Source organism: Eucyclogobius newberryi, unplaced genomic scaffold (assembly GCF_026437365.1).
Source record: "Eucyclogobius newberryi isolate DKJ021-1_F unplaced genomic scaffold, fEucNew1.0.hap1 SCAF_2, whole genome shotgun sequence".
Classification (NCBI taxonomy): domain Eukaryota; kingdom Metazoa; phylum Chordata; class Actinopteri; order Gobiiformes; family Gobiidae; genus Eucyclogobius; species Eucyclogobius newberryi.
In genome coordinates, this window is record NW_027315834.1 from 17,920,591 (window position 1) to 17,933,453 (window position 12,863).

The 12,863-nt window shown below is 41.5% G+C and overlaps 2 protein-coding genes and 1 non-coding gene across 3 annotated transcripts; all 3 read left to right on the forward strand.

Moving 5' to 3' along the window:
- The first annotated feature begins 324 nt into the window (after window positions 1-324).
- Window positions 325-8,147, forward strand: kiaa0930. The gene is made up of 10 exons (XM_072453924.1): window positions 325-700; window positions 2,887-3,035; window positions 3,113-3,217; window positions 3,320-3,397; window positions 3,474-3,575; window positions 4,095-4,235; window positions 4,786-4,974; window positions 5,223-5,382; window positions 6,089-6,244; window positions 6,518-8,147. Exons 1-10 carry the CDS (start codon window positions 553-555, stop codon window positions 6,556-6,558), a joined length of 1,269 nt encoding a protein of 422 aa, XP_072310025.1. The 5' UTR covers window positions 325-552; the 3' UTR covers window positions 6,559-8,147.
- A 410-nt stretch (window positions 8,148-8,557) lies between these two features.
- Window positions 8,558-10,944, forward strand: rpl18a (ribosomal protein L18a). Its single transcript, XM_072453925.1, has 5 exons — window positions 8,558-8,678; window positions 9,286-9,465; window positions 9,547-9,676; window positions 10,280-10,389; window positions 10,812-10,944. Exons 1-5 carry the CDS (start codon window positions 8,661-8,663, stop codon window positions 10,902-10,904), a joined length of 531 nt encoding a protein of 176 aa, XP_072310026.1. The 5' UTR covers window positions 8,558-8,660; the 3' UTR covers window positions 10,905-10,944.
- Window positions 9,086-9,220, forward strand: LOC140368463 (small nucleolar RNA SNORA68). The gene has a single exon (XR_011928174.1). It is a non-coding gene; the product is annotated as a small nucleolar RNA SNORA68 (small nucleolar RNA).
- Window positions 10,945-12,863: the final 1,919 nt, after the last annotated feature.

Here is a 12,863-nt window from a genome sequence, read left to right on the forward strand (position 1 = left end):
ACTGTGCTTTACTAAACAATCGGCTACTTAATGTTTTTTATACGTATAGAATTGACGTCATCCTTTGTCTTAAAACAAGGTGTGCGCTTGATATATCACCAGCTCTGTAGGAATGGGCGGAGTTTACACAGTTGATTTGGTGTAACGCGAAATTACTCAATAAACAACTACTTTGATTTGTACTAACTTTTGCTTTGGTTAAACCACAACGATCGGACTTTGTAATCAGCTGTTATCGTCACTCTGCTCGAAAGCGGTAATCCTTCTGCTGTTGTGTCTCTTTAAGAGCGTCGTATTGTTACCGGAAGTGTTAGGGGTGTTTCCAGCTGATCCACACAACAGAAGAACCCGTCTCCCCGTGTGGCCACTGTCTGCTGTCTGTTTGCGCTTTCCCCCGGCCGAAGATCACGGGAGAGCGGGCTCGGCCTAAAAGGAGTCTCCCATTCTCAGTCTACAACACCCAAGGCCCCGGGAGCCTCTCCGTCGCACTGCTCCGCGCTGCAGCCGCTGTCGGTGGTTGTTGGATTGGACTGTCATGATCCCAGCGCGGAGATGGCGTCTGTACCCGGTTTGTGTGATGCCGTCGGGCCCGCTGTGGAGGAGGACAACGGAGACCTGGACCAATCCCTGGGGCAGATGCTGAAGGCCATCGCCGACGAGCGGAACCGACTCAGCATCAGACAGGAGCTCAGCGGACTCGGTGAGCGTGCGTCCGCGTGGCCTTTATCTGGTTTACAGCACAAAAGTGAGAACATTTGGCTCCGATCTCCTTTTTGTTACTCCCCCGCGACAACACGTCTTTATCTCGTTTAACTTCTTAATCTAATTCTTCTTTGGTGTTTTATGGCGGTTGGTATCCAAGTGTTACATTACCGCCAATCTTAACGTCAACGAGACCTCTTCTTTAACGAGTTCATCACATGACCCTTATGTGCTGAATGGATTTTCTATACCACGACTCGGCAACAACAATGGTAGTCGCCATGCTGGTAATGGTAATCATAGAGATGGAAAACCCTCCTGTCCACATTTGTGCAGACCTTTACAGAGGGAGATGAAGAGAAGATAGCCAAAGCCTTGATTTCAGAAGCCCTCAAACGGGATCAGAAGAACAAATTGTTACAGATTTAGAGTAGGCTACATCAAACTCCATTCAATCTGATGTAGGTTGTGTTCACACTTGCAACCATACCACATCAGTTGACTAAACCAGGATGAAACAAGTCTATGGAAGGACTAACTTTCTGAATAGACCAGAGTACACCTTAAGGGGTTTGTGGAATAAGACTGGACTGTGGGTTGGTAGTTTCTCTTCATCCTTGTCTCTAGAGGATATTGTGCAAATAAGCGTCAGCTGGATCTGGGGACTATAGTGAAGCTTTTTGTAGGTCATTTGTTCTGACAGTGAGGTCAATAGAGCTTTGTTCATGGTTTTATCTTGCCGCTTGTGCATGTGATGGACGTCATGTTTATGGCTAATACTGTTGAGATACTGATATCAGTGAGCATATCATGTCCCAGTATACCACAGTAGATTCAACAATTTTGCTTCTTTTTGATTTGTCAAAATATGTGTATTTCTGACTCACAAAATCCAACTGTGGCCCCTTTGGCGTTAAACAGCCCCACGTGATGTCTCCTGCATGGGCAAAAGCTGTGTTATCAATTCCTCATCATGTAGTGATAATCTCATGACATGATTCTGGTTCACCTGATGCATCAACGTCTCACTCTGTAACATGTGTTTTTTCCAGACGTTTTACATTGTGGTGTTGGTGAACAAAAGCAAAAGTAGAACATAAACTTGAATCTGGTCTTAAAAGTATGGTGGCCCTCAGGGTTCACAACAACAATGAAGGTTCTCTGTGTAAGTTTTCTGGTGGAGGGTCCACCACCTTGTCACAATGGAGGTGTTATTGCTTTGCTAAAGTATAGCATTTAACATCTTATCTCCATGGAGATATGATACCATCATTCCACGTTACAGGGCAGATCTGTGGGAGGAGCTCACAGTAAGAATGTGTTGTCTTTTTCAAGGTATTTCTACAGAAATGTAAACTGAATAATAAATATACGAAAGATGTGGAACATTCCAGACAATGCAATATTTTTGGCTTTGTCTGCCATTGGCAGGATTCTGTCCTGTCTCTTCAGTTTTGGTCAAACTGCAATCAACTTATAAATGGGAAACACAATCATTACACAGTACTTTTGAAATGGGATGTCCAACTACAAATAGCATCACATTTTTATCTGGACATCTTCTGCAGCAGCTAAACATGAGATATAAAAAATAACCTGAAAAACAAAACCCTCTCAGATGCAGATGACATTTTGGTAAATGAATTATTAGTGACATCCACGGTCTTTTGTTGATAGTGAGTAATTTTCAAGGGAAAATGATTTGTATACAGAACTTGACGTGCTGTTATCTCATTGACATCATTTGTGTACAATCAATCAATGGCATTTTTGCAACTGCCAATCAATATAAACAAGTATGTACTGTAGAGGTTATTGGACCCTACTGAAGTCTGTATTGTACTGTGCAAAAATGTTAAAAGCATAGTTCAAAACGGTTATATTGACCACAGACCACATATTTGGGAAGTTAGAACATAAAAATGGTAATGGCGGCAGTATTTTCAGGTTTTCTCCTAAAGTAGCTCGAGCAGTAAGTTGAACTTCCGGTTGCTTGGCAATAGTTAATAAGTAGCAGGTGCCAGTAGATGGTAGAGCACCCTTGGGGCTGTGTGGGGGTGGTCATCTGACTCTGTGATGTTATTGCAAGTGTCCCTTCATTGTTCTTTGACTGAATGTAGTCACTGTTCCTTGGTGCGACCAGCAAAATAATGCTCTGTTAATATCATGAATTTGTTCCTTCAGGTTGCTTTAAGGATGACCGCATTGTGTTTTGGACATGGATGTTTTCCACATACTTCATGGAGAAGTGGGCTCCACGACAAGACGACATGCTCTTCTACGTTCGGCGGAAGTTGTCTTATGTCAACACTGACGACACAGAGGGCAAAAAGGTGAGAAGATGATTGAGCCTTGTGTTTTTTTATTAAAGGTGTTTGCTTTCATAATTGTGACGCATTCGATGTGCAAGGTGGAGGTGGAGGTGTTCAGGAGAGACTCTAAGAAACTGCCAGGCCTCGGAGATCCTGACATAGACTGGGAGGAGAGTGTCTACCTGAATCTTATTCTGCAGAAGGTAATCAGGATTAGATGCAGTACATCGATAGATATCTGTGTACAGTGTGCGTTGGATTCAGGTCCTCATGTAATGTTGTGCTTCTCTCCCAAACTTCTCCAGCTGGATTATATTGTGACATGTGCAGTCTGCACACGCTCAGATGCAGGGGATATCCACATCCATAAAAAGAAATGTCAGGTGTGAGAGAACTGTGACAACACAACTGCTTAATTTAACTTTTTCCTATGTTTACATGTTTTTATACTTCTTCCAGGAGGTGTTTGCTTCACCCAGTAAACATGCAATGGACAGCAAAGGAGAAGAGTCCAAGATGAGCTACCCAAACATCTTCTTCATGATTGATAATTTTGAGGAGGTGAGAAAATGTATTAAATCGTGCGTGTGTGTGTATGCGTGCGTGCGTTTGTGTTCCCACACCAAAGTCACTTTCAACAATGACAAACCCTGATTCATACCAAAACTGGGGCAGTTAAGGCAGCAGAAGGAGGTAGCGCACAGGGCCGGTGACAGAGAGCACTACAAAGATGCAAAGTATGGATTTAGCATGGAGGTGTCGGGAGCCTGATCACAGTACAATACGCATCAGAAGCAGCAGTTCTCCAACATCCACCCTGCCTCTGTGTGGAGTGGGCTCTGGCTTCTCACCAACTGCTCGTCAACCCCCCTTCCACTGATGACCAGAAACTGTCTCAGCAACTCGCCTCCTTCTATTGTACATTTGATGTGTCACCCTTTTCTGATTCACTATTGGTCAGCAGGCGAAAGCAGATCATTTTCAAATCAATGGGCCATTTAGGGTTTGAACAATGAAAATATTTGTAATTCTGATGTTTTGACCTTGAAATTGAGATGTTGATGTCTTTTATTGTTGTAGGTGTTCAGTGATATGACTGTGGGCGAGGGAGAGATGGTGTGCGTGGAGCTGGTGGCGAGTGACAAAAGCAACACTTTCCAGGGAGTCATCTTCCAGGGATCTATTCGCTACGAAGCACTGAGAAAGGTCTACGACAACCGGGTGAGACCCATGAACATGATGACATGTCTTAAAGGAGATATTGGGTTTTTGTCCATGTGATTAGTATTCAACTATAACAGAAGTAGATCATTTTACATTTTGTTCATTGTAAATCACAATATTGCTCTAAAACGGCTTGATAATATTCCATTGACTTCCCGTTCAAAACTGCAGAACTGACGAGCCTCTTCATAGTGACATTTCACCATAGCAGATTGTCATATACATGTTTTGTTACATTTTTGAAAAGTGGCTTTTTAGAACCCTACTTGTGTCACTCAACTCAAGAGTCTTAATTTTTCAAATAATCAGAACTAAGTACCGCGATTTGGGTGGGAATAGGCAGGTGAAAGCGGGAATTTTCTTATCCCTTCTCAGTTGCAGGACTTTACAGGATTACTCAAACATGCAGGAATGATGAGGCTGTCTAATGTTGCTTTAGCATAATATGTCCTTTTGTATGTATAATTATTTTATTTTATATATAAGCATAATATAATTCCCACACTCGCTTGTGCTCAATCACGTTCTGATTATATCTGTGCTTTAGGTGAGCGTTGCTGCTAAAATGGCCCAACGTATGTCATTCGGCTTCTATAAGTACAACAACATGGAGTTTGTGAGGATGAAAGGTCCTCAAGGCAAAGGGCACGCAGAGATGGCTGTTAGCAGAGTCCCGACTGGTGACACGTCCCCTTGTGGCACAGAGGAAGACCAGATGTCACCAATGCATGAAAAGGTAAGAGCAACTCCATTTATTCTCCTTTATTTCAAACTTGCTTAGTAAAGACCCTCATTTTGACTCTGCTGAAATGAGGTCGTAATCAATAATAGATGTTGGTGGATGGTATTCAGTCATCATGCTTGGATACATGTTTTATAGAAGCAAAATACTTTCAGCGGTATTATTATAGTCAAACTTTTTGTCAGAAGGCTAGAGGTCTGGCAGCGTGTTAATTTCTAACTGTATATGTGGGCTTGTTGTAGGTAACATCGTTCAGCACTCCTCCGACCCCGGAACGAAACAGACCCTCCTTTTTCTCACCGTCACTACGCCGCAAAGTACCTCGAAACCGAATTGCTGAGATGAAGAAGTCTCACTCTGCCAACGACAGCGAGGAGTTTTTCAGGGAGGAGGATGATGACGGTAACGCCACTTCACTAACCCATCTAGTGAAATTATTTAGGCCGAACTAACTTGGCACTCACTTTAAGGTATATTTTAATAGAAATAGTAACATAAAGCAGACATTTTAGAAGTGTATCTTGTACGAATTTATAAATAAATAAAAGTACGGTAAATGTTGAAAATGTTTAGGAAAGGAAATCAGTGCATAAATATATACTGCACTAGTTAGTAAATAAAGTATATTATGGTAATCTTAAATACCATAATATACTTTTTGGATAGAAATCTTGTGCACTAGGTCATGGGTCCGATACCAGCCCTCTGTTTTTGTTTTGCTTGGGATATTCCACAGTATGGCATTAACCATATTTTACTCTGTGGAGATAAGCAGGTGACAATACTAGGCCAGGTTACATGTCAGATCTGTGGAGAGTTGACTCGGCTCATGGTAAGAATGCGTTTTTTCAAGGCATTTTTGAGCAATAAGAACAGGTGTAATTGAATTAACGCAAGCTATACAAGTTTAATGCCATACTGTGGAACATATCAGGCAAAATAATAACATCTCCGCTGAGACAAGCAGGTGGCAAACCCCCCAACAGAATGGTTACATTCTGCAAATATCATTTTTTTTCATGACTTTAGAATTAAGTGCAGTTGTATGATTAAAGAACATATTTTATTTATTCAATTTTTAGAAACTTTTGATATTTTCTATATTTAGATATCCACACAGCCACCAACCTGCGTTCTCGCTCTTTGTCGGGAACGGGCCGCTCCCTCGTTGGCTCCTGGCTCAAACTGAATCGGACAGAGGACTACTTCCTGCTCTACTCCCACCTGACCTACATCACTCTGCCACTGCACCGCATCACTACAGGTCAGAGGTCATGGAGGGAATTTCGTACTTGAGCTAGTCATCATGAGACCCCGTTTAGACCTCGTTTAACCCTGTTTTTTGTGGGTATCTTTGTTTGGACAAGATTCAGATCTTCTTCTCAAAAACAACTTCATTTGAAATATTCAATCTGCTTTTAGAAACATGAATTACTTCTCTGGCATGTACTGCCATTGTCCGTAGAAAAATGCCTTGGTGTATTCTCATGTGTTGTGTACTTACTGAAGTGTTATTTTTGCATGTTTTCACCCCTAGACATCCTCGAAGTGCGGCAGAAGCCTATTCTGATGACATAGCATCTCGCCACCCAGCATCGTTACCAAGTGCCTCCCTGCTGTAGGCCCCTAAGACAACAGCGCCACCTGTAGTCAAACAGTTGCAAACATCTGACATCTGGGACGATCAAAACCAGCCATTCAAGAAGTGCCTCTTCTTTCTTTTAATTTCCTGCTGTTTGGACAGGAAGGTCGTCTCTATGGAAACAGCAATGGGGAGGAGCACGTGACCGGGTGTGAAATGGCACTGGCTGGACTTGGACCATGAGAATAAAAGAATGTCAGCTTTCCTGTAAATATTCTGCTACGTCACTGATCATTGAGACTATGCGAATTGGATCTTTTTATGTTTTTATCCACCGCAGCAGGTGCTTTTAAGTCTCACGTTCTATGTAGCTCTGTTTGAGAAAAAAAACTTGAATTTGAAATGAGAAGGTTCTACGTGGGTCAGATATTGGAGTTGATATTAACAGACCATTACAGCTAATTAACAATAAGTAGGTCAATTAATCTCTCCCTTGTTATGTATATTTATTCTGCTTAAATTGTGTGACTTCCGCATCATTGCATCCATACATTCAGATAGTGTATTGTTTTTACTGCTCTTGTGTTTAAGTTCATTTTAATTTATTTATAGCATTTTTTCTAAAAAGGGATGTGATCTGTTTTTAAGGGAGATCTTTCATTAAACAACAAAAAGTATTGAAGATGAGCTGTGGTGGGTATAGAACCATTTTTCTAACTTGCCTACTAACATACTGTACATTTTGCTTTTACCTTTATTTTGACCCTGTATCAAAGAAGAAGCTGAACAGAACCAAACTTTACAAAGGGAAGAGTATTGTGCATTTACACTGTCACAAAATTGAAAATGATCAAGTGATTTGGGGGTATTCAAATGAACAGATATGATATTATAATATATTTTCTCCCAAAGTGTGCTCCTCAAGCCTTAAATCTTAGACCCAATGTAATTTTTTTTTTTTTTTAATTTTATACCTTCATTATTTCACAATTGACCAGCCAAGGCTTCCAAAGATCCAGCAATCATAATCCATTCCTTCACAAATCTCTTATATCACTGGATACCTGTGCTTTTTCTATGTGAAGTAAACTTCCCTGGATATATAAATCATGTTCAGAAATGACTGGTAAACAAGGATTCAACCACATGGTACAGACCAAATCCAAAACGGACAGTCATAGTCAGAGGTCACAACAGATTAAGTTGAAATGTTAACGTCAGCACCGGTTTGCACTCCGAGATGAAGCCATTGATCAAAATCAGTCATCAGTGTTGTGTGTGGGTGTGTGTGTGTGGATTTTTCACGAAATCAGGGCACCTTCCAGTGTTGTATGAAAAAAATAGTTCCTCCAGCTGAATGTAGGCTGCTTGATAGCAAACATTGCTTTAACTATTTTATACTATAAGCTAAATCCAAGTGTGCACTGTAAATGCTACTTATTAGAACCTTTTTTATTCTGACTATTAAGCTTTTGCTGTCATTGTCAGCTTTTGTACACATATCCAACAATGTGCACGTTACTTCACTTTGTTGTTTTTGTTTCCAAAACTGTTGCCTACATTTTCCTGTACTTATTTATTAAATTGTACCTTGAAAAAACAAAAAGGTTATTATTCCAGGCCTACACTAGCATAACCAAGCAAGTTACTAAAATTATAACGAAGGGAAAGCATTAACTTTGCTAATATTGTTTTGATTTATTTTTTGAATTATTGCTACCACTTAATAGCTTTGAATTATTTATTAAAAACCCCTAACCTATTTATCTTATGATCCCAGCTTTAATTTAACCTTTAATCAATGCGTTTTCTGGTCCTGTTTTTCTGGTTCCTTCTGGTACAATAAGGGTCACTGAGAGAACAAAGTTGGAAACCACTGAACTAACGAATTCATTTGGTATGTAAAGTGTTCTGTAGATGTAAATATTCTTAATAGATTCATGTTCCGTGCACTAAACATGGATCTATTATAATATCGGCACTAAATGATAGAAAGAGCATGAGTCACGTGATATGGCGTAGTTCCGGCGTGTATTTGACGTACACTGACTCCGCCCTCCAACTTCCTCTTTTACCGTGGCAGTGAGCGAGAGGCACCATGAAGGCGTCCGGCACAGTACGTAAAACCCTTACTTTAGGATGTGGTTTTGGCATACACACCAGAAACTGTGCCAATGAACGCATTAAGATATCATTCAACCACCACCCGCCGATAGTGTGTCGTAAATATGCGTTTTCATAGTTCGATATGACATTTTCCTTGCGGAGTTTTAGCGGCTACAACATGGCGTCGTCAGCACCATGTGGACGATGGTGATTGTAATGAGATTCAGTGTGTCCTGCTTATGTCCCTCTTTAACGTTCTAAAGATGACTTGCTTGTTTAAATACGGAAAACCGTCGTTGTTAGTGGAAAATAAACAGATTATATTGTCAGTAGTGGTAATTATTCAAATCGACAATCGATTTTGTTTCTTTAAATATGATTTATAGTTGCTAGTTATTGAATGCCCTGAAGGCCAAAAATGCACCCAAACCCAAAGTTCATATCTTGGTAATGGTATGATCTTGTCTGGTGTGCAGATAGTAAATTGTTCCTTGTCGCCTTTCTCTGTTGCTTCTTCAGTGCCGTTGAAAGTGAATTCAAGGATCAACATGTTAAATGTATCCTTATGAAGTGTTTGTCAAACTCTGATGTGCGTGCTAAAATGTTGTCTTGTTCAGCTTAGGGAGTATAAAGTCATTGGGCGTCTGCTGCCCTCTGCCAAAAACCCTGCACCTCCTCTCTATCGGATGAGGATCTTTGCCCCCAACCATGTTGTGGCCAAGTCTCGCTTCTGGTACTTTGTGTCTCAACTGAGAAAAATGAAGAAGGCGTCTGGTGAGACAGTCTACTGTGGACTGGTAAGATTTGACTTTACTTGTAAATAAAGTGTGTGTGTATAGCTTGTTTACCTTTGGTACCTATGGTTTCCTCCCTTTCAGGTTCATGAGAAAACTCCACTGAAGGTGAAGAACTTTGGCATTTGGCTGCGTTATGACTCTCGTAGTGGCACCCACAACATGTACAGAGAGTACAGGGATCTGACCACCTCTGGAGCTGTCACTCAGTGCTGTAAGTGACACAAACTACAATATTCCTCCAGATATTTCCTTAAGTTTTGCTCAACATATACTGTTACTAAGCCATATCAACATTTTAAAGACTACTATTATGGGACTACTTGAATTGGGGGCCATCTTCTGGCTGCAGAGGGAATTGTTATCCTGTAGGGGGGGCTCTAGTGGGAAGTTCTCCCTCTTGCTCACTCGCTACGTACAAACGCAGGAGCAGAGCCAGATTTGGAGAGCATGAAATGAAGGGGTTCGGTCATTTCCTCTGTATGTTAAGCTTCAAAATTCTGTGAGAAACGTATCTAATCGGAATTTAGACTAAATGCAGAGTTGCATGTGGCGAGCGGACATGCGATACGGTGGTCAGTATTTTATAACCCCCCCACAATGAATGAACATTTCCTGGTCCGCGCCACATGTTACTTCGTGGACAACTGCGGCATATAGACGCGCAATTTATTTTTTTCTTGGTAAATTTAGTTTAGCTGCGCCTTTTTTATATTCAATGGTTCACTTTTATGACAAAATCGTGGTCTTGATTCAAATTTGTCCAGTCCTGTAAAAATCTCAAATTTTTTGCTGTAATGGTGTTTAATGTGTGCAGATCGTGATATGGGAGCTCGCCATCGCGCTCGTGCTCATGCCATCCAGATCATGAAAGTTCAGATTATCCCGGCCAACAAATGCCGCAGACCTGCCATCAAGCAGTTCCACGTGAGTATCTCTTCTAATGGTGCACAAAAAGCGGGTCTATCTCTGGACTGTCCAGCATTGTCAGTGCCAGTTAACAACCCCGCAAAAGTACAGGCCAGATTCCTCTTCCAGCTTTTTAATTTCACTCAGAATCTGGTGGTTAGAAACTGGCTACATTTTAAAATATAAATAGTTTCTGGGTGTGGAGACTAACTTTTAAGGAAACAAGTGTTTTCAGTCTAAGATGAAGAATTGCAAAATAGGAAATCTACAGAAATGTTAATAGTTCTTTCAATGCAAAAAAAACATCAATGTCACGTTCCCAAAAAAATATTTGCAAACTTTCAGATAATATTGTGCAAAATTGAATTTTGCATAAAATATTTAGTTTGGGGGTAAATTTGTCCTCAGTAGTCTCTTACCAAACATTTTCCTCTTTTCAGGACTCCAAGATCAAGTTCCCTCTGCCCCATAGGGTCCTGCGCCGTCAGCACAAACCACGTTTCACCACCAAGAGACCAAACACCTTCTTCTAATGTTTGTGGTTTTGTGCAGAAATAAAATGACAAAAATACAGTCTTTGTTTTAATGAATATGGGTCAAAATGGGATTTGCTCCAACTGTTGGGTTTTGAAAGTAGCCCATAAGTTTCCATTTCATACACCAGACTACAATGTGAAGACCAGGGTAAATAAAGGGAAGGGAACAATTGTGTGTGTACGCGGCAAAACTGACGTGAGTAATTTTATTTAAAAATGTGTTACAAATATTACATTTGTTAAGTCCTGGGATCTGCTGTAGCCACTTTAGTTTGTGGGTCAGGTGCAATGACCACGGGCACCACTTCCACACCTGTCAGTCTGTATCTGTAAGTCCCACAGGATCTTGGTTCCATCATGTTCTACCACCTTTGGGTCTCTAGCCTGTATTCTGCACAGATGTTTCTGTACATGCCAGCCACCTGGTTATGGCGCTCCATGTATGCTGTCCCTGCTAGCCTACACCTTGGGTCTTCTGGTGTGGTAGACCTGGGCCTCTATTGATCTGATGTTCAGGGCCTGTTCCGGTGCTGCCATGATCAGGGCCTCTGTCCTTCAGACTGGCTCTTTCTATCCATTGGTAGGATTTCTTGATTCCGGTGGTACATCCCATGTAGGGGCTTGTCTTCCCATGATGGTCCCTCTTGCACCTCGAGACTTTCAGAATGTCTTCTGTTTGGGACCTCGTCCTTGACGTATTGGTGGATCTTGGATACTACGTCCTGCATTGTGGCGCTCACACTCACTAGTCCTTGGCCTCCTTCCTTACGACTAGTGAACAGTGTCAGGGTGCTGGATTTTTGATGGAACCCTTCATGCATGGCGAGGAGCTTTCATGTCTGGTCTGTATCTTATTACTCCTGTAGAATGTCTGGTCACTGGCAGAGTGAAGCTGTTTATTGTATAAATCCAGGCAGTGCACAGGTTTGTTTGTCGGGTTCTGCATACTTGAACGACTGTTCTCTCAACTACGTGTAGGGGTTTGGTTCCTCTGGTGTCTTGGCTGATGCCCTTCTGTGCTTTGGGCACACGGATCACTACATGAGCATTTCTTAGCCACAAGGATGTTTGACATGAGGTTCTATGTTGTGGTGAGACCGCGTATTGGCTGATAGTTGGATGGGACTGCAAGGGATCATTGGGGTCAGGAGCGTACATTCAGGGTGAGTTCAGCTGGTTCTTTTGTGCTGTCAGTGTCAGGCGTGAATTACTTGACATGATTTTGACACTCAAAGATGCTCTACATTATGGCAGTCACTCACTCCAGCGAGCTCCTTATGGTTGCCCTGGGGCCCCTCTGACCACCAACAATTGTTCATGTGCTCAGTTTGCACTAAAGCCACACCCCAGTGGTCTCCCATCCAAGGACTAACCAGGTCCTGACTGGCTTACCTTCTTGAGATCTGTTGAGATTGGGCTTCAAAAAGCTGGCATGGGCGATTCAAGTAATGATTGTGATGCCAAAAATAGTTCGTTTTTTTCTAGGTGCATTGAAAGCTGAATGTTGCAAAGTGATCAACCCTGCTACATTTAGTACTTCTCATGTAAATGAGCCCAACTCCAGTGCTTGCACATTTTGTCCAGAGGATGGCAGTGTACTTTCAAGAGTGGTGTTCATACTTAATAACTTGGCAAATACAATAATTTCCTAAAATAAGAGGAAATCCAGGTGTACAGTACCTAATCCCCATAAAAATGTAGACAAATTAAGTTAAAAGGAAAAAGCAGCCTCACACCTGTCATCAAAAAACAAACTCAAGGTGATGGTGTTTTGACGGTGGCTTGTAATATAACGGCCTCTAAACTGTTGCCTGTGGTCTGCATTAAAGAGTAAGCTCAACACTTTGGGATCCCTATCTTAGTTAGCGGTCTTATGAGATCAACAGCAGCTCAGAGGAAAATAAATGCTATTTTTGTGAAGGAAACCTTGTGTTTGTGTAATATCTGGATTAATTG

Bases quoted from the DNA above. Each gene is read 5' to 3' on its own strand.
- kiaa0930 (XM_072453924.1), top strand. From the start codon at position 553: ATGGCGTCTGTACCCGGTTTGTGTGATGCCGTCGGGCCCGCTGTGGAG. The intron at 701-2,886 runs GTGAGCGTGCGT...TTGTTCCTTCAG, and splicing joins ACAGGAGCTCAGCGGACTCG to GTTGCTTTAAGGATGACCGC. The intron at 4,975-5,222 runs GTAAGAGCAACT...GGCTTGTTGTAG, and splicing joins TGTCACCAATGCATGAAAAG to GTAACATCGTTCAGCACTCC.
- rpl18a (XM_072453925.1), top strand. The intron at 9,466-9,546 runs GTAAGATTTGAC...CCTCCCTTTCAG, and splicing joins AGACAGTCTACTGTGGACTG to GTTCATGAGAAAACTCCACT. The intron at 9,677-10,279 runs GTAAGTGACACA...TAATGTGTGCAG, and splicing joins TGGAGCTGTCACTCAGTGCT to ATCGTGATATGGGAGCTCGC.